Source organism: Schistocerca nitens, chromosome 6, assembly GCF_023898315.1.
Source record: "Schistocerca nitens isolate TAMUIC-IGC-003100 chromosome 6, iqSchNite1.1, whole genome shotgun sequence".
NCBI classification, from domain to species: domain Eukaryota; kingdom Metazoa; phylum Arthropoda; class Insecta; order Orthoptera; family Acrididae; genus Schistocerca; species Schistocerca nitens.
This window is the reverse complement of record NC_064619.1, coordinates 335,566,322-335,590,857: the sequence shown is the minus strand read 5'-3', so window position 1 is coordinate 335,590,857 and position 24,536 is coordinate 335,566,322. Positions and strand designations below refer to the sequence as shown.

Here is a 24,536-nt window from a genome sequence, read left to right as displayed (position 1 = left end):
AGGGTAATTAAATCTACCTAAGTTTACAGCTGTGGTGACTTTCTAAACTTTCATATTAATAAGCTATGGAAACATAAACATATATGGATTGTAATGTGATCAGTACTGATGTGCAGAACGGTACACAAACAGGAAACTTTCCGGCCGTGTTCTTGATTGTAGAAATAGCAGGTAGCTAAGTAGAGGTAAGGACTTCAACACTTCCTTGTGACATTCAGAAGTAACAAGGTAACTATGTAGCACGCATTACCAGTCAAATCTTTAATGGGAAATAAATGATTACTCTACTTTACAGTGATAACAGTCTTAATGAACACTCCATACAATGTAGGAAAAATGAATGACACACGTTGTTACATAGTAGTATCAATATGAAAATGGTCACTAGCCAAAATCTTCAACAACACAATCTTATTAACAAGATGGCGCTAATGTTCCACCTCGGAAAATTGCTAATCCTGGATCCGCTTGTCAGCGGATGTGAACAGACATTTCTGCAGAGCAGAGCGTAGTATCTGCAGGTCTTCAGCACACAGGCTTTTGTCGCCGCTCCAACCTCAGGTTGATTCCGCCAATTGGTGTCGGCACTGGGATGCTCGGAGCCAAGCGTAGCTTCATGTCTCCAACAGGCAGTAAGTCAAAGTTTGACAGCAGATGTACTATCGCCGTCTTCACCTGCATCAACGCGAACCGCATACCTGCAACAAAATAAGCGAGACATCACTATGTTAAAGGTGCGAAAAATAATGTTAGATATTATCTTATCACTCTTGAAATATTGTAGTGAATCAAAAAAAATATTTTATTCAACATCTCACATAAGATTTTTTTATAAGTTTCGAAATTATTCTGTCAACTGAACCAGTATTGATTCTTTATAGCCATAGAGAGGTATCAGGAGTTTATAAGCGTTGAAATCCTTTAGTACAAGTGTTTTAATCAACATAAGGTGTTCGGCAATGAATTCCTTATAAACCATAATGTGCAGCGTGCTAGCTTGCGAGAGAGGATGGAATTACGACCATCTATCTCGTACACAGACCACTCTGAGTGTGGTTACACGGTTTTCGACGAGGTTTAAGGGAATTATGGAATGGTCCCTAGTCTTCATGTCTTAAAATATGAGGCACAAGCAAACTTGTAAAACTATTGTAGGCTTCCCTAGACTACCGTACATAAACGTACACTAAGTTTTCGCTGTATCTTTGGTCAGATACAGTAGTGCCTGCATTTCCTGTTGCATACCTACTCGGCGTTACCTCATAATGATCGTTCCCTTTCCGTAATCAATCAGTGTCTTACTAGATTCCCCTAAACGCCAGAAGTGGTGAACCTTGTAGAAACCGAGTGAATATTTATAAAGGGCCGGGTAACCTACGGAACACGTTTTTTTCTGCAAAGTAATCCTCCTGCCTCTTACTCAATATTAAAGAGTGTTTATAGTAAAACTCAAATTTTCAACGTTTAATTAAGGTTTTATTGTTTATTTGTAACGTCAAACCGTGGGATGTTGTAGCAAAAATTAGGAAAACAAGCTAGATTTATCATATAGCGCTACAAAACGCAATTTTCTCAACAGAAAGCTAAAAAAATGCAAAACAAAAATATATCAAACATCGCATACATACTTCGTCGAACTTTCCTCATAAACAATTTTCGCATTTATCAATAATAACAGGAAACTCTTGCATTTCATCAAGGTGAAGAACGTTCTATTGAGAACAAAATAACAATAATAATTATACATTTTCTAATGCTTGCGCATGTAAAATGTACTTGCATAAAAAATAACGACTTCGGTTACGTAAAAGTGCAGAAGTCACACTATCAATTAACTTCTATTAATTACAAAATCCAATTTATATTCTGTATAGATATAATATACAGAATGGACTAACACTGAATGATGTGCAATTCTAATTACGTGAAAAAAAACTAAACAAACAAACAAAAAACAAAGACTAATCGTCGGCTCCCATTTTCTTTCTCACATATTCCTTTGTGTGTGTGTGTGTGTGTGTGTGTGTGTGTGTGTGTGTGTGTGTGTCCAATTCTCCCCATACTACCGGCAATCCTGCCATTTACTATGTCATTTATGTAGTGTATCAAAACTGCCGAACCGTAGTTTTCACAAACAGAATTAAGTTTACATAATTCAGAGACAGGTGGAGCCCACCAATTCCGTCCCAGTTGTAACTGACGTCTCAGGCGACAGGAGGCGCCACCGGCCACGAACTTACATAAAACAAGCTGTGCCAGATCTTGAAGTAATGGAAACCACATGACGGGGTAATCCTTCAGAAACAGAGAGGATGTGCGGCGAACTTCGCTCTTGACGTTTATCAAAAAATGTATTTTTGAATTTTGATACAAAAGAAAGTTTTCTATCTACCTTTTGCAAGAAGACAGACAATAAAGAATTCGATTTGGCAACATAGTAGCATTGAGAACGTGTTTCAAGTTCTTTATAGAACTCGAAACCGCCTCCGACATCTTGTAGGCGTCATGATTGATAACGATGTGGACTACACTACGCAATGTTTAGTGTTTTAACCCCCCCCCCCCCTTAGATCTTTGTTTAATGTTTTCCTTTGCCAAAGATCTTAGTCCTATAAGTAAAGAGAGCTGCACTGCAAGTTTAAACGCAGCCAAAACATCTCAGACAAACAGAAGCTAAAAGATGTCAAAGTTAGCGTAAGGAGGGCTATGCGTGAAGCGTTCAGTGAATTCGAAAGTAAAATTCTATGTACCGACTTGACAGAAAATCCTAGGAAGTTCTGGTCTTACGTTAAATCAGTAAGTCGATCGAAACAGCATATCCAGACACTCTGCGATGATGATGACATTGAAACAGAAGATGACACGCGTAAAGCTGAAATACTAAACACCTTTTTCCAAAACTGTTTCACAGAGGAAGACCGCACTGCAGTTCCTTCTCTAAATACTCGCACGAACGAAAAAATGGCTGACATCGAAATAAGTGTCCAAGGAATAGAAAAGCAACTGAAATCACTCAACAGAGGAAAGTCCGCTGGACCTGACGGGATACCATTTTGATTCTACACAGAGTACGCGACAGAGCTTGCCCCCCTTCTAACAGCCGTGTACCGAAAGTCTGTAGAGGAACGGAAGGTTCCAAATGATTGGAAAAGAGCACAGCTAGTCCCAGTTTTCAAGAAGGGTCGTCGAGCAGATGCTCAAAACTGTAGGCCTATATCTCTGACATCGATCTGTTGTAGACTATTAGAACATGTTTTTTGCTCGCGTATCATGTCATTTCTGGAAACCCAGAATCTACTCTGTAGGAATCAACATGGATTCCGGAAACAGCGATCGTGTGAGACCCAACTCGCTTTATTTGTTCATGAGACCCAGAAAATATTAGATACAGGCTCCCAGGTAGACGCCATTTTCCTTGAATTCCGGAAGGCGTTCGATACGGTTCCGCACTGTCACCTGATAAACAAAGTAAGAGCCTACGGAATATCAGACTAGCTGTGTGGCTGGATTGAAGAGTTTTTAGCAAACAGAACATAGAATGTTGTTCTCAATGAAGAGACGTCTTCAGACGTTAAAGTAACCTCTGGAGTGCCACAGGGGAGTCTTATGGGACCATTGCTTTTCACAATATATATAAATGACCTAGTAGATAGTATCGGAAGTTCCATGCGGCTATTTGCGGATGATGCTGTAGTATACAGAGAAGTTGCAGCATTATAAAATTGCAGCGAAATGCGGGAAGATCTGCAGCGGATAGGCACTTGGTGCAGGGAGTGGCAACTGACCCTTAACATAGACAAATGTAATGTATTGCGAATACGTAGAAAGAAGGACCCTTTATTGTATGACTATATGATAGCAGAACAAACACTGGTAGCAGTTATTCTGTAAAATATCTGGGAGTATGCGTACGGAACGATTTGAAGTGGAATGATTATATAAAATTAATTGTTGGTAAGGCGGGTGCCAGGTTGAGATTCATTGGGAGAGTCCTTAGAAAATGTGGTCCACCAACAAAGGAGGTGGCTTACAAAACACTCGTTCGACCTATACTTGAGTATTGCTCATCAGTGTGGGATCCGTACCAGGTCGGGTTGAAGGAGGAGATAGAGAGGATCCAAAGAAGAGCGGTTCGTTTCGTCACAGGGTTATTAGGTAAACGTGATAGCCTTACGGAGATGTTTAATAAACTCAAGTGGCAGACTCAGCAAGAGAGGCGCTCTGCATCGCTGTGTAGCTTGCTGTCCAGGTTTCGAGAGGGTGCGTTTCTGGATGAGGTATCGAATATATTGCTTCCCCTCCTGAGGAGATTACGAATGCAAAATTAAATAGATTCGAGCACTCACGGAGGCTTTCCGGCAGTCGTTCTTCCCGCGAACCATACGCGACTGGAACAGGAAAGGGAGGTAATGACAGTGGCACGTAAAGTGCCCTCCGCCACACACCGTTCGGTGGCTTGCGGAGTATAAATGTAGATATAGATGTAGATAAGGAATGTGATTTCCGTAATAAAATGTGATTTAGACTTCATTACTATCCATTTTTGATGTTTAAAGATTGCATACACATGATTCAGACACAGTCGCGGCTACAACAAGAAGCATAGCTCATTGTATGAAAGCCAGGTAAATTATTTCCATTGCTGTATAAATGGTGTAAATATAGGTTCAGATGGCGGTAATATTAGCTGTTTAATCAACGAAAATTTAGTATAATATCACATGGCGATTGGACGAGGATTTCTAGTTATACCGATTAATATAGGTTGGTTGGTTGTTTTGGGGAAGGAGACCAGACAGCGAGGTCATCGGTCTCATCGGATTAGGGAAGGAAGTCGGCCGTGCCCTTTTGAAAGAACCATCCCGGCATTTGCCTGGAGCGATTTAGGGAAATCACGGAAAAACTAATTCAGGATGGCCGGACGCGGGATTGAACCGTCGTCCTTCCGAATGCGAGTCCAGTGTCTAACCACTGCACCACCTCGCTCGGTCCGAATAATATGCTCGTATGTCACTGAAAAGGTATCATTTAATATAAAGGGGCCAAGTTTAGTATGAATCCGAAAATACTTAGTTACGATTTAATTACGGCAGAAAACTAAAAGATTTCTTACAGTTGCATAAATGGCAGACCTTAGAATTACATTTTTACCACATAACGCATAGGCTGCAGAACGGTACTACGTCCTTATCGAGCTTTCCTAAACAGTGTCCAAAATAAAATGAATCTGAAGATCCTTTGTCAGCTTAACAAATCAGTAGTTCTCACGGAGCTTCATACGGAGAAAAGTCTTTAATACACTGCAAAAAAGATAAACGTAGCGCACTAACGCATGTCAGTAAAATATTCTGTTAAAGTAAAGAAAACTTACAAGGACTGATTGTAACCACGATCTTTAATGGCAAGTACAGGTTATCCAGTTCATACTATTGCATTCTGCCTCAGCAGCGCCGGAAAAACCACAAAGTAATGGAAACACTTGGAAAACTTTTATCTCGTTTGCTATGTCTGTCAGTATTTCCGGCGTCTTTATTGCTGTGTATTTCATTATTATCAGGATGGTTTTATGTATGTACAATAGAAAGTTGAAAATTTTTTGGTCTGTCCCCAAGATGATACTGTTGTCAGAGAAACGTTTGTTTCTGGTGGCACAGCCGGCCGGAGTGGCCGAGCGGTTCTAGGCACTTCAGTCTGGAACCGCGCGACTGCTACGGTCGCAGGTTCGAATCCTGCCTCAGGCATGGATGTGTGTGATGTCCTTAGGTTAGTTAGGTTTAAGTTGTTCTAAGTTCTAGGGGACTCATGACCTCAGCTGTTAAGTCCCATAGTGCTCAGAGTCATTTGAACCATTTTTTGGTGGCACACGTACTACGTTAACGTAAGTCAAGGGCCAACATGACTATCGTTTCATTCAAATAATAAAGATGGCCTACTCCTTCCTCTGTATTCTGTTTGTTTCGGACGATGTAGCACCAACGGTGATATGTCCCAAATTACTCAAGATGTATAAGGAGCCTGCTCCATCAGTTTGAAAAGACGAGCTGAATCTGAAAGTACTTCACTTGATGATGATCCACAACCACGTCTCTGGCGATAGGATTTTGATGTTCTGTGACCAAGCTAACGCCATAGGATTATGTAACATTTTTTAGAACGAAAAATCTCTTCTACAAAAATCAACATGGATTTCGCAAACAGAGATCATGCAAAACTGAGCTTGCTCTTTTCCTCCATGAGATTTATAGCGCTGCAGACAGCGGCACGCAGGTTGATGCGGTGGTCCTTGACTTCAGTAAGGCATTTGCCACAGACCTGCGCACGGCTGGTTCCGGCAGAGGTTCGAGTCCTGCTTCGGGCATGGGTGTGTGTGTTTGTACTTAGGATAGTTTAGGTTAAGTAGTGTGTAAGCTTAGGGACTGATGACCTTAGTAGTTAAGCCTCATAAGATTTCACACACATTTTTGAACAGACCTGCGCAAGACTTATTTAGGGACAGAACTCAACTCCTTGCTCTTAACGGAACACAGTCGAATGATGTAAACGTAATTTCTGGAGTACCTCAGGAAAGTGTGATAGAACCGTTATTGATTACAGTGTATGTAAGTAATCTAGTAGAAAATATCTGAGCTCTTTTAGAATGTTCGCAGATGATACGGTTGTCTATAAGAAAGCAGCAACACCAGAAGACAGTAACGATTTGCAGAATGACAAATGGACGATTGATGAATGGTGCAGTCTCTGGCAGCTGAGCCTGAACGTAAACAAATGTTACATACTGTGCATACATAGGAAAAGAAATCCACTTACATACAGCTAAACTACTGATGAAAAACCGCTGGAAACAGTATCTCCCGTAAAATATCTAAAATTAAATATCCAGAACGACCTTAAGTGGAACGACCGTATAAAACAAATGCTAGATGCCAGACAGATTCATAGGAATATGTTTAAGGTAACTTAACTCATCCGAGACGGAAGTGACTTACAAGTCGCTTGTTCGATAGACTCTTGAGCACTGTTCATCAGAGCTAATTCAGAGGCTTACCATGCACCATTCGCGAGTTGAACAGGGAAGAGGGGATAAGTTACTGATTCCAAAAGTACATTCCGCCACTCAGCTTTAGGTGGATTGCGGACTATCATGTAGATGTGAGGTCTATTTTACGTGAACATTTTACTATGAAACAGTTTTGTTCAATATATTCTCCTCCGTAGCTCAGTGTTCCGCGGGGATGACTGCAATGCAGAGGACCTTGATTCGATTCCTGGTACTGTCAAAGATTTCTCGTGGTGAGGGGGACTGGTACGTGGTCCACTCAACCTCGTGATGCCAACTGAGGAGCAAACTGAATGAGAAGCAACGTCTCCAAGCTCTGAAAAGTCAACTAAACAGCCTGGAGAATGATGGGTTGACCAGATGCCCCTACATTCCACAACTGCATGACGCAGCAAGGCAGAGGATGACATTGCAGTCGGGCCTTCAGGACCAGGGCGAGAGGCACGTTTGTATTTTACTTGCTCCAGATGAGTGTCACATTTATGGCATATTTAGCCCGGAAAAACGCGAATACGAAATCGTCGGTAGTTCTTGGAACTTTTCCAGCAGTGTCTGAGTGAACTGATTTGTTACGGTGGACAAAATGATCTACACCATCAAAGCAGACACGGAACAACAGTCTAGTCACAAGGGAAACTCTCCAATGTGCGCCCCACAGATTCAGTGGTAAGCAGATCCAGTGGACAGTCTGTCAAAAAACGAACACGGACCAAGCATAACAACAAGAAGAAGATTTACTGAACTACAAAAATAGAAGAAAAATAGGAACAATGAACGGGCCACGTTGAAGATGTGTAACATCTAGCGAATCTCTGTAGCTATGGCGCCGTGGTTCTTTGGGCACTGTATTAGACTGCGAATTTGTAGATCCGTGTTCAGAGCACTCTAACGTCCTTTTTTTTTCACGAAATTGTGAACTGTCTGTTCATTATATTCAGATTTGTGTCTGTGTCTTGATGTAACGTCAGTTTGCAATAGCGAATGGTAAGGAGGAGACATCCAAACGTACCTACCAACTCCTCGCTCTACCCAAGTACCAAATGATGTGACTCTTGCGTTCCGTTTTGAAAATGTTGACTTGTGAATTCCTTTGTTGTAACTTAGTTCACACCCGTTTATTTGTTGTTTTCATTTCTGTGAGAGGTCTATTCGGCATCTCGCCCGCTCTCACTATTCATCACATTTATTTGCGACGGTAATATATCCTTGCCACATGACTCATATTCTACAACCAATGTATAGCATGACAATTGCCCAGACTACAGAAGGAAAAGGGAGACGTCAATGACCGGACAAAAAGTTCATAATTTTATGAAGAAAAGGTGCACGAGAGAAATCTGAACACGGATCTTCAGTTTGCAGTCTAACACCGTGAACAGACAACCACGACACTAAGGCTCTTGTAAACAAAGCTTGCCCGTTCAGTGTTTCTATTTTGCTTCTTTTTCCACGGTTCAGTACACCCTCTTCCTGTTTCCATGTTTGACCTGTGTTCAGTTTTTGATGGTCTATCCACTAGGCCATATTACCATTGAAAATATGGGGGTGCTGTGGGCAGTTTCCGTTGTCAGTAATTATAAGGCAGCATCTGAGATAGCTGAATCGATTTTCAGCGTAGAAAATGACCGGTTCTTGTTTATTACAAAGGCTGAGAAAGATAACTGACGAATGCACTGAGGTGACAGAAGTCACGAATAGCAATATCCACATATACAGCTGGCGGTAGTATCGCCTTCAGAAGGTTCAAAGGGCAGTGCCTTAGCGGAGCTCTCAATAGCACTCAGGTGATTCATGTGAAAAGGTTTGCAACATGATTACGGTCGCATAGTACGAATTAACAGACTGTGAACACGAAAGCGTAGTTGGAGCAATGGGACATTGAATTTCGGAAATGGTTAGGGAATTCAGTATTCCGAGATCCACAGTGTCAAGAGTGTGCCGACGATACCATATTTCAGGCATCACCTCTCACCACGGACAACACACACTTAACGATCGAGAAGGGCGGCGTTGGGGTGGATCTGTCAGTGCTAACAGACAAGTAACACTGCGCGAAACAGCCTTAGAAATCAATGTGGGACGTACAATGAAGTCTCCGTTAGAATAGTGCTGCGAATTTGACGTTAATGTGCTATGGCAGCAAACGACTGATCGGAGTGCCTTTGGTAGCAACACAACATCGGCTGCAGCACCTCTCCTGGGCTCGTGACCACATCGGCTGGACCCTAAACGACTGGAAAGCCTTATCCTGTCTGTTCAGATGAGTTCCGATTTCAGTTGGTAAGAGCAGATGGTAGGGTTTGAGTGGGTGCAGACCCCACGAAGCCATGGACGCAAGTTGTCAACAAGGCACTGGCACGGTCGTCTGGACCAACTGAACTGATCACTGAATTGGAAAAGAATTATGTTCGGCTATGGAGATCATCTGCAGCTACTCATTGACGTCATGTTCCCAAACAACGACGCAATTTTTATGGATGACTACGCGCCATGTGACAGGGCCACAATTATTCTCCATTGGTTTGGAGAACGTTCTGGACAGTTCGAACGAATAGTTCGGCCGCCCAAATCGCCCGACATGAATCCCATAGAATATCTGTGGGAAATAATCAAGAGGCCATTTCGTGCACAAAATCCCGCTCTGGCGACACTATCGCAATTACGACGGCTATGGAGACAGCGTGGCTCATATTTCTGCAGGGGACTTCCAATAATTGGTTGAGTCCATGGCACCTCAAGCTGGTCCACTAGCCGGGAAAAAGGAGGTCCTACACGATGTTAGTAGTATCCCATGACTTCTGTCACTTCATTTTATCCCACAGCCTCTGAAACAACTATTTGATAAAATATGTGATTAGGAAGGCAGGGTCGCTAAGGAAGAAAATCTTTTTTCATCGGTGCACCCCTTTACAGAGCGTACATATCTATATCTACATCTACATCTAAATATGCAATTGCATCTATACACCGCCAGCTTTCTAATGGTGTGTTGCGGTGAATACCTCTATTGATCCCTTTCCCATTCGCGCAAGGCACGTGGAAAGAACGACTGTCAACAAAATTCGGTACTAGCTGTAATCTGTCGAATGTACTCGCTGCAGTCAATTCGCGAGACGTATCTAGGAGGAAGCAATGTTTTGTTCAACTCTATTAATTCAACTTGGTAAGCACTGTCGAGCTTAGCTAGTTAGCACATGGGTGAGTGACCGCCCTGGTCTGTAACCAATCGGGGAGAAACTTGGCCGGCCGCTGTGGCCGAGCGGTTCTAGGCGCTTCAGTTCTGAACCGCTCTGCTGCTACGGTCGCAGGCTCGAATCCTGCCTCGGGCATGGATGTATGTGATGTCCTTAGGTTAGTTAGGTTTAAATAGTTCTAAGTCTAGGGGACTGATGAAATCAGTTGTTAAGTCCCATCATGCTTAAAGCCATTTGAAGCATTTGAAGGAGAAACTTGGGTGGAACCTAACAGTGGCCGGGAGAGCGGTGCGCTAACCATATCTACGTTCACGGTCACTTGCCATTTCCTGCACCGTTCGTCAGCCTCTGCAGATCTTCCTGCAGTTCACTACAGTCTTCTGACGTCGCGACCTCCGAACAGCCAACCCAATCGTCTGCAAACAGCCACATGGAGCCTGTGACGTTATCCACTAGATCAATTCTGTATGTATTGTAAACGATAACGCCGCGCGTAGTGGCCGCGCGGTTTGAGCCACCATGTTGCGGTTTGCACGGCCCCTCCCGCCGGATGTTCGAGCATTCCCTCGGACATGGGTGTGTGTGTTGTTCTTAGCCTAAGTTAGTTTAATGGGAGTTGGAACGCCCTATCACGACAATGTTAAATTTAGTGACTTGGCTTCCCTGTATTTCAGGAACCACTGTAGCCATTGACATGAGTTTTACAGGACATTAAACTGAACGTTCTGAGTCTACTGAACTTCAATAATTGAATTTCAGGTACGACTTTCGGAAAAACAATTTTTTAATTCCACAGTTAAAATTTTGTGTACTTTTTTGTACGTTATCCCAAATAATTTTAATTATACATAACATTATGTTGTTCTTTTAGTTCAGTAGACTCAGGATATGTATGTTATTACTCCCTGAAAATTTGAATACTCTACTCGAAGTGGTTTCTGAGATTTAGGGAAAAATGCAACAGAAAATGTAAATTTTCAAGAACGGCTACAAAAGTTTCTAAAGACTGTAACTCACATAATATAAGCTTAATTTTTGATTTTTAGTCACTCAGAAGCACCCTGCACCATACTGTGTATCATCCTCTTGATCTTTTTCCAAGTTGTTTCTTGTTTTCTTCTTTCCGGACTCCTTAGTGGCCAACTGTGCTGCATACTCTGCTTTATCATTGCGAACCTTGTCCATCCTTTCAAGTTCTCTGATGCAGTTAGCTCCAGGATTAATTCCCATAAGCTATAACACTTTTACACTATCAATGTTGCCATCATTAAAAGCAATAACAGTATCACTGACCCGCCACTTTAGTGTCTTCATTACAAGAAAAACATTTTTTGGTAAGCGAGTCAGTATAAGATTATTGAACGATTCATTGGGATTTTGAGTCTGAACATGCAGACACTTCTTCAGTAATTCAGGATTTTCCAGATCTCTGTAAATAGGTTTTATGATATCCATCACTGGTGCTGTGATGGAATGTTTATGGCTATATGAACTGTTTGAGTACTGGGCATTGCGGTAATTCCACCATGAATCAGGTCCACGAGGGCAAAGGTGGTGTACTGGTTTTTCATCAGTTGACAGTCTGTGGAAGAAGGTAGTCCATACTGCCTGCTTCATTTCCAACAAATCCTCAGTATTATTTCTAATTTCCATCCCATAATACTGCTGTAGTTCATCAATCATTTTGTCTGTCAGCCTGCCTCTTATGGTTTTACCATCAGAAAGTTTCTTGTCTCTCAGACTTTGTTTCAACTTTACTGTTTTTGACAGTGTTACCAATACAAACACGTAATTTAACATTTATAACTCAGCAATCCACAGCCATCTACATAAAAAACTACCGGTTTTATTAGCTCTTGAAGTCATGCACGTAAAAATTTTAACGTTTTCAACCTGTGTAAATTATATTTAAAAAAATAAAATAAAATACTTCCCATGTGAGTTTATAAGTGATATATCATTTTATTCGGAAAATTGCAAATTTTATAATGAGATAAAAGTCCGAAAATGTGAAAAAAAATTTCCGTTCTAACTCCCCTTAAGTAGTGTGTAAGTCTAGGGACCGATGACCTCTGCACTTTGGTCCCTTATGAATTCACACTCATTTGAATATTTGTAAACGATAACGTTCGTATCAAAATTTCTTCGGGTATTCCTAGAATTATGTTTGCGTCTGTAGATTTTGTTACGTTAAGAGCGACGTGTTGAATTGTTTCAGCAAGGACCTCTTGGATCCTGTCACAAATTCAGTAACCTCGTATTTTATTCATTATATGACAGTACGGTCTGCATAGAAAGACCTCCTGAAGTCAAGGAACACGGCACCAATCAGAGCGCCGATGTCCGGAGTTTCACTACGTTTTTGTTTTCGGAATCCATGTCGACTTTTATACAGCAAATTTTCTTCTTCAAATTATTATAATGCATAAGCATAAGACATTCCGTAATTCTTCATCTGACTGGCGTCGGCGATATACGCCTATAATTATGTGCACCTTTTCTACAACCGTTGATGATAACGGGAATGATGACAATGGAAAAACGGAGGTATTTGATTACGAATTGTAGTTGCGGCCTCCTAGCTTAACCAGATTCCATATGTCTCCACAGTTACACACCGAGTGAGATACAGCAGTGGTAGAATGCTGGATTCCACCTTTCGCGAAGCTACATACCGATTTAGGTTGAATACTGTTTCCACTTGTCTCCACACCTAAACACCAAGTGAGGAACCGCAGTGGTACAACACCGGAGTCCATCTGCCTAGCACATACACACTCAATGACGTACCACAGTGATAGAGCACTGATTCCACCTGTGCCTACACCTACACACCAAATGAGATGTTGCGGCGGTAGAACACCATACAAGATTTGATATGGGATAGGTATCCTGCTGATACTTCCATTATTAAAAAGTAACAATAACAAACATCCAAAAATAGGATAAGGTATAAATAAAGACCTTGTTGGACGTCCCTACCAAACGAAGGTGACAGATTAACACAACAAAAATTTCTGTTGTACTAGAGAAAGATGCTAACCGCAGCTTGAATCACAGAATTGAGACAAGAATTGGAAAGACAAAAAACATCAAAGGGTCAGAAGGAATGGACAGAAATTGTTTCAGAAGTAAGATCCGCAATTTAGATGGGGCGAAACAAACGCAGGGAATAATATGGGCGTAGAAAGTCAACATAACAATAAAGTCTGTGAATTTTTATAGATAATTTATGCCGAATTGTATTATCTCCATGCGTAAAAGCTGTGTACCGTCGTCCTACATGATTTAGAGCTGTTGTCTTTGACATCTGCCTCAAGCACTTCAGTTCTGAATTTATCTGAAAATCGTAGATATCGCCAACTGTTAGTTGGTTAGAGTCGACACTAAATGTAGTTACTGACGAACGTGTAGCATCTGCACGTCAGAAACTTTACAACGATACTTACGTGTCAGTTACATTGGAACTGCAAACATGTTCATATGAAATACTAATTTTTTAAGTAAAAAGCTATAAATATGATAAATGGAGTGACTCACCAATGCAAATGCGTGGACCTTCGCCAAAAGGCAGAAAGCTGAAAGGATGCCTCGATGCCTTCTGCTCCGTAGAGAAGTGCTCCGGGTCGAATTCCTCAGGGTTTCGATAGAACTTCTTGTCATGATGGAGTCCCAGGACTGGAACGATCACCTTAGTCCCTTTTTCCAAGACACAATCGTTTCCTGGCAGCTTATAATCCTTCTCGACCTCACGATTCAGAAATGGAGCGGCGGGGTGCATTCGAAGGGTTTCTGTAAAAAAAAGGACATATCTCAAAGTAGATATCTTAGGGAGTATTCTAAAGTGCCGCTCCACGTAAAGTCTTATTGCTCCTCATATATAATCATAGTAATCTCGGTTGAGTAAGAGAAGATCTGTCATTCAGAAGTTCGTAAACTGTTTGGTTTGTGTCCAGGGTTCTTTTACAACCGGTGTTTGCTGCGTTATGAACACTAAGACAGGTAACAGGGTAGGACGCTATGAGCGGAAGGGTTATTGAATTATTATTAGAAGGATTCAAAATGCGGCAACGTCCATCATTATAAAGGTTTTCATGCCGATACGACAAGTCGACGATGAGGAAATGGGGATTATAAATGTCGGTGCAGAGAAATTCATAAAATATGAGAAAAGAATGTGAATCTGACAGTCGTAGGTGACTGGAACGTTATTACATGGCAAGGGATGGGAGGCAAGGATACTGGAAAATATAATACCCATTAGCAACACAAGACATTCAAGTAAAGTCCATTAAGTTTGCGAGAGAAAATGTAACTGGTGCATCTCGTGACATCCTTATAAACACTTTATTATTATTCTTATGTCAATTATATGATATGTTATAACAAAACATTTATAAATGAGATATTTTTATTCTGTATAATACAATGATGTGCCAAAGAAACTGGTATAGATATGCGTATTCAAATGTAGGGAGATGTAAACAGGCAGGATAAGTGGCTGCGGTCAGCAACGCCTCTTTAAGACAACAAGTGTCTGGCGCAGTTATTAGATAAAAATGGTTCACATGGCTCTGAGCACTATGGGACTTAACTTCTGAGGTCATCAGTTCCCTAAAACTTAGAACTACTTAAACCTAACTAACCTAAGGACATCACACACATCCATGCCCTAGGCAGAATTCGAACCTGCGAGCGTAGAGTTATTAGATCGGTTACTGCTGCTACAACGGCAGGTTCTCAAGATTTAAGTGAGTTTGAACTTAGTGTTATTATCGGCACACAAGCGATGGGACACAGCATCTCCGAGGTAGCGATGAAGCGGAGATTTTCCCGTTCGACTATTTCACGAGTGTACCGTGAATATCAGGTATCCGGTATAACATCAACCCTTCGACATCATTGCACCCGGAAAAAGATCCTGCACGAACGGGACCAATGAAAAAATGGTTCAAATGGCTCTGAGCACTATGGGACTCAACATCTTAGGTCATAAGTCCCCTAGAACTTAGAACTACTTCAACCTAACTAACCTAAGGACATCACACACACCCATGCCCGAGGCAGGATTCGAACCTGCGACCGTAGCAGTCCCGCGGTTCCGGACTGCAGCGCCAGGGGACCAATGACTTAAGCGAATCGTTCAACGTGACAAAAGTTCAACCCTTCCGCAAATTGCTGCAAATTTCAATGGTGGGCCATCAACAAGTGCCAGCGTGTGAACGTCATCGACGTGTGAACGTCATCGACGTGTGAACGTCATCGATATGGGCTATCGGAACCGAAGGCTCACTAGTGTACTCTAGATGACTGCACAGCACAAAGCTTTACGCTGTTGATGAGTGGAAACTTGTTGCCTGGTCGAACGAGTCTCGTTTCAAATTATATCGAGGGATGGACGTGTACGGGTATGGTGACAAACTCACCAAACCATCGACCCTGCAAGTCAGTAGAGGACTTTTCAAGTTGTTGGAGGCTCTGTGATGGTACATGGGACGTGTGCAGATGGAGTGATACGGGACCCCTGATACGTCTAAACAAGACTTTGATAGGTTGCACATACGTAAGCATCCTGTCTGATCACCTGCATCCATTCATGTCCATTGTGCGCCCCGACGGACCTGGGTAATTTGCAAGAGGACAATACGACACCCCACACGTCCAGACTTGCTATCGTGTGGCTTCAGGAACACCCTTCTGTATGTAAACACTTCCGATGGCTGCCAAGCCTCCCAGACATTAACATTATTGATCATATCTGCAGTGCTATGCAACGTGCTGTTCAGAATAGATCTGCACCCTCTCGTACTCTTAGGGATTTATGGACAGCCCTGTAGGATTCATGGTGTCAGTTCCCTCCAGCTCTACTTCACTCAACAGTCGAGTCCATACGACATGATGCTGCGGCACTTCTGCGTGCTCCAGGGGGCCCTACACAATATTAGTTTCTTTGGCTCTTCATTGTAAAATAAACAATGGTATTCTAACCATGCACGATATCTGTTGGCTGCTCGTGGATGATTAATAACAAACGAGAGTAAAATTACGTAATAGAACTGCTTGGATTTTTCAGAAAATCTTCAGGGGTCTGTGTGTGTGTGTGTGTGCATGTGCGTGTGTGTGTGTGTGTGTGTGTGTGTGTGTGTGTGTGTGTGTGTGTGTAGAGTACATAAATGACAGATTAAAGAATCTGATAATGATAATTAGGGGTGGAGCGATAGTCTTCTTGGACATTAGTGGGTAATGCTCGTTTCACAACAATTCCAACGAACGTGATGTCATTTTGACGACACGTGCAATATTGACGACGGCGTGATCGGCTATCGACTTTCTGACAAGGAAGAATGTGACTATTATTCCTCCTCGATTAAGTCGAAGTAATTTAAGTTCTCCTCTTAAGTTCTTGCATAAGCACACACTCGGAAGTCGCTGTATATTCGGAAATAAAGAGACAAATGTTTGTGAGAAGAAAAAATACAAATTTCATATCAACTCGTTTTAGTCACAGCATTTAAAGCTACACCTTTATGTTCCAGCCGAACCGCATACACGGAAATCATCATTATTCGCAGATAGTCAGATGTTAGTGAAAAAGGAGAATATGAATTTTATTGGTGCTCACTTCAGTCTCAGCATTTAAAGCTGCACCCTTAGGTTCCTGTCCAACCTCACCCTCGGAAAACGCCACACATTCGTAGATAAACAGCGAAATATTTCTGACGAAGAAGAATACGAATGTTAATGTTCCTCGTTTCACTCGAATCAATTTAAAATGTCCTCGTAGGTTTCTCCCTAACGACACACTCGAAAGGTGGTACATATTCGAAAATAAAGAGACAAATATTTGCGACAATGGAGAATATGAGTTTTACTGATGCTCGTTTCAGTCGCAGCAATTTAAGCCATCGTCTTAGGCTCCTGCCTAACCATATACTCGTAAATCGCTAAATATTTATTTCACCCTTCGTTCTCAGATCGGACTGAACGTAAATACCATCCAATATTGCAGAACATATTTGTATTACGTTCACAAGAAATTAACAGAACTTGTTAACGACGGTAACATGGAAAATGAAATTACATATAACGGGATGCGAACCAACAACTTTCGACTCCAGAAACCACAACATTATTCATTAAGCAGCTAATCATGAATGTTTGCCTCAGGTCTTTGTAATTATATTCTATCTTGAATTATTGACGATAGTAACTCACTCCTAAGGGAGCATTGTGTTGAATTGAACTGGGGACCTAGAAAAGAAGGAGAGGCTTCGTCCCCACTGTAGCCCGCAGTCGTACACAACCCCACATCAGGCTACGGCAGTTCACTCACCCCACCGCCGCCCCACGCTGAACCCAAGGTTATTGCACGGTTCGGCCCCCAATGGACCCCTACCCTCTCCTCCCCCCCCCCCCTCCCGAGAACGTCTCACACCAGAGACGAGTGTAACCCCAATGATTACGTGCGTGCTAGAGTAATTATGGTGAATGCGTACGTGGAGAAAGTGTTTGCGCAGCAATCGCCGACATAGTGTAACTGAGGAGGAATAAGGGGAACCAACCCGCATTCGCCGAGGCAGATGGGAAACCGCCTTAAAACCCATCCACAGACTGGCCGGCACACCGGGCCTCGACTCTAATCCGCCGGGCGGATTCGTGCCAGGGACAGGCACGCCTTCCCGGCTGGAAAGCCGTACTTAAGACCACACAGCTAACCGGGCAGGCTTAAGGGAGCATTCTTTTATGAAGGCAATAACCGTCGATAAATCATTACGTGACACTTTATTATAGCAATAATTTTAGTAAATCATTCCAAGAATGTCGTGGCTTTCTAACTCTCCGGTACGCCCGCATGAAATTTTGTGACAGGACTGTATCGACTGCTAACGAATGTTGATAGTCGATCATGCGCTCATCGATATTTTGTGTGACGTGAAAATGACGTCACGTTTGATGGAATTGTCACCCGTCATATAGGTACAAAGACATTGCTACTGAAGGTAGCGTAGCAAGGAAGGTTTCGTGGATTGTGGTCTTTGTTTATTTCGGGGGGCCTTTGTGACTTTAACCGCGGTACGATTTTACATTGCTGCTGTAGATTGCTTTGATATGCATTGTTGTGTATATCATTAAATACCCAAAAGGCAGATGATGGTGTGATAAGTGAACAGCTACATTGTTGATCGTTTGTTTGGTAATTCGCGTTCTCTTCTGTTAATGCCTGTTAGTATGTTAGGATCACATTTCAATTACTACAGTGTGTGAAAAAATCATAATCATACAACGTACCGTTCACAACCTTTTCCAAGTAAGGCATCTGGGTCATTATATCTTCATATGTCACATCGCCGTTGTTCTTTTCCAGTATGTCGTCAATTTCTTCTTGCAGTTTCTTCTGGATATCCGGGTGTCTAGCGAGCTCGTACAGGCAGAAGCTTATCGTGGTGGAGGAAGTTTCGAACCCAGCGAGAAAGAACTCCCACGACTGTGCTGCCACCTCGCTGATCGTCAGTGTCTTACTTTTTTCTGTAAAATACATTTATCTTTGTAGACAATCAGTTACGTTATAAAACAAATTACTTTAATGAAGCATAGTCTTACAGTGATTCATGGGACGATACTTTATTAAACTTTTCCACTAGTTACTGTCGATGAGCATTATTGCTACACCACGAAAATGACGTGCTACAGTCGCGAAATTTAACCGACAGGAAGAAGATGCTGTGATATGCAAATGATTAGCTTTTCAGTGCATTCACGCAAGGTTGGCGCCGGTGGCGACACCTACAACGTGCTGACACGAGGAAAGTTTCCAACCGATTTCTCATACACGAACAGCAATTGACCAGCGTTGCCTGGTGAAACGTTGTTGTGATGACTCATGTAAGGAGTGAGAAATGCGTACCATCACGTTTCCGACTTTGATAAAGGTCGGATTGTAGCATATCGCGATTGCGGTTTATCGTATCTCGACATTGCTGCTCCCGTTGGTCGAGATCCAATGACTGTTAGCAGAATATGGAATCTGTGGGTTCAGGAGGATAATACGGAACGCCGTGCTGGATCCCAACGGCCTCGTATCACTAGCAGTTGAGATGACAGGCATCTTATCCCCATGGCTGTAAGGGATCGTGCAGCTAGGTCTCGATCCCTGAGTCAACAAATGGGAACGTTTGCAAGACAACAAGCATCAGCACGAACAGTTCGACGACGGTTGCAGCAGCATGAACTATCAGCTCGGAGACCATGGCTGCGGTTACCCTTGACGCTGCATCACAGACAGGAGCGCCTGCGATGGTGTACTCAACGACGAACCTGGGTGCACGAAAGGCAAAACGTCATTTTTTCGGATGAATCCAGGTTCTGTTTACAGCATCATGATGGTCGCATCCGTGTTTGGCGACATTGCGGTGAATGCGCACTGGAAGCGTGTATTCGTCATCGACCTACTGGCATATCACCCGGCGTGATGGTATCGGGTGTCATTGGTTACATGTCTCGGTCACCTCTTGTTCGCATTGACGGCACTTTGAACAATGGACGTTACGTTTCAGATGTGTTACGACCCGTGGCTCTACTCTTCATTGTATCCTTGAAAAATCCTACATTTCAGCAGGATAATACACGACCGCGTGTTTCAGGTACTGTACGGGCCTTTCTAGATACAGAAAATGTTCGACTTCTGCCCTGGCCAGCACGTTCTCCAGTTCTCTCACCAACTGAAAACGTCTGGTCAATGGTGGCCGAGCAACTGGCTCGTCACAATTCGCCAGTCATTGCTCCTGATGAACTGTGGTATCGAGTTGAAGGTGCATGGGCAGCTGTACCTGTACAAGCCATCCAAGCTCTGTTTGACTCAATGCCGAGGCGTATCAAGGCCGTTATTACGGCCAGAGGTGGTTGATCAGGGTACTGATTTCTCAGGAACTATGCACACAAATTGTCTGAAAATGTAATAACATATCATTTCTAGTATAATATATTTGTCCAATGAATACCCGTTTATTATCTGCATTTCTTCTTGGTGTAGCAATTTTAATGGCCAGTAGTGTAGAACTGAAACAGCAACACTAATTGCAGAAAACGTGATTCTAACCCATACTATTCCTAACTGCATAATATAGAGGAAATAGTACACAAACTTAAAGAAGATACGTTCTTATTTATACATTATGTTTAAAATGAAGTGTTCTACATTCTTGCAGGAGGCAGTGGTGAACTAGAAAAAACCATAAACATACGTCCGCAAGCAAATAATCGTGTCGAGAACAACGTTTATTGCTAATTTCCTTTTGCTTCTGTACTTGATGATGACGATGATGTTTGGTTTGTGGGGCGCTCAATTGAGCGGTCATCTGTTGCTGTACAAGGTCCCAATTTTTTCACAGTCCAATTTTTTAAGTTAAATCTAGCCACTATCACGAAAGGTGATGATGGTGAAATGATGAGAACAACAGAAGCAACCAGTCCCCGGGCAGAGAAAAATCCCCAACCTGGCCGAGAATCGAACCCTATTAGCTAGAGGCAGCAACGCTAGCCACTGGACCACAAGCTGCGGACATCTGCACTTGATCCTACGATAGCGATATCAATGTCCGTCAAGCCAGTATCCAGTTCTGACACTGAGTGAGCGTTATCACGATAAACGCCAGTGGGCTGGTGCAAATCCACTAGGTGTCAAGGAAGCAAAGCATCAGATTCGCTTTAATACCAACGTGTGGAACGGGAACTGAGGGTGACAGACATATGGAATCGCGAAGTTTAATAGAGAAATGAGCAGAGGCTGGTTCTCACCAGTTTATTCGTGACAAACAATCCGTGTTAGTGGAGATCGTTATGTTTTCAGGAACACAGTTTCGTTTAATGAATGGTGGAATGGTCGAGGACGTGCGTCGTAATGGTGTCACCACTTACCATGTCTTAATCTCTTGGATTTTTGGTTTTGGGGACATTTTGTGTACTTCGCAACTATCGACAACGTAAAGATGTTACGTAAGCGTCTATCTCAATCATGTGACTAACTCTGAGGCAGCTATGTGTGCTAGCACGAGTCCGTGATTCTTTGTGAAAGAGGACTGAAGATGGGGTGTTAATGATGGGCACTTTGCAACCTCCTGTAGTTTCAACGGACAGATGGTTACTGCAGGAAGAATGATCTGTACATCAACAACTTTTTTCTCATAGGCTCTAGCCACCTAGACGTCTCTCAATTACTTGTCTTTAATTATGCTACTTGATTCGCCAAGAGACAACCTGTCTGTCTGACTCTAGCGTTTTGGAACCCCAAACCACCAAACCACAACGAAAGGAGGGAAAGAAAAAGAAAATAACAAGAAATAACAAAAACACACACACACACATACACGCACACAGATGTAGCTACTCTAATTATTAATTTTACAGCTAGTGATAAGCCACCATGACTCAGTACACTGTTTAGTAAAATGTCTTAGTGAGGACACATGTGACAGCTTACAGGTTCTGACTCAGCATATGGTGTGCTGTGGTATAACAGACTGAAATGTGTGCGCCTCACTTTTCACATTCCGGTGTAATGTTCCCTACAATTTCCATTGAATTGTGAGAAGTTGGCCAGTTGTTCCAGCTTCAAAAATTCCACCTTCAAGTTTCTGTGACAGTATTGTTTCTTGACCATTCCTCATGCCCACAAAACAAGAGACAGAAAAGCTGTCAGTCCTATCACTCTTCATTGTAATTAATGCAGTTTTCTGGGGCTAAAGACATGGTCCTGGATCTCACTGCAGAAGTCAGTAACCATATCACTCACCATTTGCAGGTGGCGAGAGTGGATGATCTCTATGGTGGGCAGTGCAACTAGATTGTGCATGGCCAGGAAGTCAGTCGTTCCCACTGTGGGCGTGGTTGCAGTATAGTGCCTGGTGGATGTCTGGTTATTGTCTGATATATTGTCATGAAAATAGCATTGTTATTCCCTTTATTGCATAGCAAACTACAACATTCGTGACAGTACTCAGCGGACCCTACACCCCCAAGCCATACTTGGCTGGCAAGGAGGTGCTGAGGTAGGCAAGCGACTTGTTGTCACTGACCAGTTGCAGTATCGCCAACATAGCAAAGGAGTTATCTAGCCAACAAGGGTGTTGGCACAAGGTATCGACACAAACTTGGGGTAGGGCAAGCCGGAGAACGTGGAATCATGCCACAGACTGTGAGTTAAAGAGCATTGAGCTCTCATTTAAATATATGGCCGAAAGAGTCAGCCTACAGGAATTGTGAAACTAACCCTGTCGTCCAGGACCGCGTGCCACAAAGGGCACAGATTCACCACGAGATGGGGAAACACACAGGCGTCTATTGCCTACTGAGGCCTAAGCGCTGTAGTGTGCGAGTGAGACAGACGAGAACATACGTCATAGGGAAACCCAGTAGAAGGCTTTTGTGGCCAAGAAGAGGTAGCAGTGTTAAATATGGCGGAACTAAGATCGGCCATAAAGGGAAACATTTATGAAAACTATTTAATTCTGTAGTAATGGAGGGAATCAAGCCACAGTAATTTTAATCTGCTGTCCTCTATAAAATTTCATGGTAATCCCAATAAAACTTGAATATTGATCATATCTATAATAGTTTAGGATTTACTGTTACAGTGAAATTAACAAGTTTTGTAACAAAGACCTAAATGCAAAAATCTGAACGCTTTGGTCGATCTTAACGATCGACATTTCGTATAGAAGTGCATCATTCAAATGACAAACGTTGTAAATATCAACTCTGTAACTTTATTTGTTTAAAAGATACAGTAAATTTAAATTATCAGTATTCTCAGTTAAGCATCAGATCATCATGTCCTCCACACAAAACACATTGGACGATGACAGCATGACACCTTATTGAATCATTAGGTAACAGAATAGTTTTTGTGAAGTTTAGTGCATAATACAGGGTGTTTCAAAAATGACCGGTATATTAGAAACGGCAATAAAAACTAAACGAGCAGCGATAGAAATACACCGTTTGTTGCAATATGCTTGGGACAACAGTACATTTTCAGGCAGACAAACTTTCGAAATTACAGTAGTTACAATTTTCAACAACAGATGGCGCTGCGGTTGGGGAAACTCTATACTACGATATTTTCCACATATCCACCATGCGTAGCAATAATATGGCGTAGTCTCTGAATGAAATTACCCGAAACCTTTGACAACGTGTCTGGCGGAATGGCTTCACATGCAGATGAGATGTACTGCATCAGCTGTTCAATTGTTTCTGGATTCTGGCGGTACACCTGGTCTTTCAAGTGTCCCCACAGAAAGAAGTCACAGGGGTTCATGTCTGGCGAATAGGGAGGCCAATCCACGCCGCCTCCTGTATGTTTCGGATAGCCCAAAGCAATCACACGATCATCGAAATATTCATTCAGGAAATTAAAGACGTCGGCCGTGCGATGTGGCCGGGCACCATCTTGCATAAACCACGAGGTGTTCGCAGTGTCGTCTAAGGCAGTTTGTACCGCCACAAATTCACGAAGAATGTCCAGATAGCGTGATGCAGTAATCGTTTCGGATCTGAAAAATGGGCCAATGATTCCTTTGGAAGAAATGGCGGCCCAGACCAGTACTTTTTGAGGATGCAGGGACGATGGGACTGCAACATGGGGCTTTTCGGTTCCCCATATGCGCCAGTTCTGTTTATTGACGAAGCCGTCCAGGTAAAAATAAGCTTCGTCAGTAAACCAAATGCTGCCCACATGCATATCGCCGTCATCAATCCTGTGCACTATATCGTTAGCGAATGTCTCTCGTGCAGCAATGGTAGCGGCGCTGAGGGGTTGCCGTGTTTGAATTTTGTATGGATAGAGGTGTAAACTCTGGCGCATGAGACGATACGTGGACGTTGGCGACATTTGGACCGCAGCTGCAACACGGCGAATGGAAACCCGAGGCCGCTGTTGGATCACCTGCTGCACTAGCTGCGCGTTGCCCTCTGTGGTTGCCGTACGCGGTCGCCCTACCTTTCCAGCACGTTCATCCGTCACGTTCCCAGTCCATTGAAATTTTTCAAACAGATCCTTTATTGTATCGCTTTTCGGTCCTTTGGTTACATTAAACCTCCGTTGAAAACTTCGTCTTGTTGCAACAACACTGTGTTCTAGGCGGTGGAATTCCAACACCAGAAAAATCCTCTGTTCTAAGGAATAAACCATGTTGTCTACAGCACACTTGCACGTTGTGAACAGCACACGCTTACAGCAGAAAAACGACGTACAGAATGGCGCACCCACAGACTGCGTTGTCTTCTAT

At 42.7% G+C, this 24,536-nt stretch overlaps 1 protein-coding gene across 1 annotated transcript in view; it reads right to left on the bottom strand.

The window, feature by feature from the left end:
• Window positions 1–288: 288 nt before the first annotated feature.
• The window catches only part of LOC126262505 (cytochrome P450 6a2-like), a 44,341-nt gene continuing 20,093 nt past the window's right edge, over window positions 289–24,536 (bottom strand). Inside the window, exons 3-5 of the mRNA XM_049959177.1 lie at window positions 18,541–18,777; window positions 13,792–14,043; window positions 289–698 (exon numbers count right to left, since the gene is read on the bottom strand). Coding sequence (XP_049815134.1) covers window positions 526–698; window positions 13,792–14,043; window positions 18,541–18,777 — 662 coding nt within the window. The 3' untranslated portion in view covers window positions 289–525. The remainder of the gene's footprint in view (window positions 699–13,791; window positions 14,044–18,540; window positions 18,778–24,536) is intronic.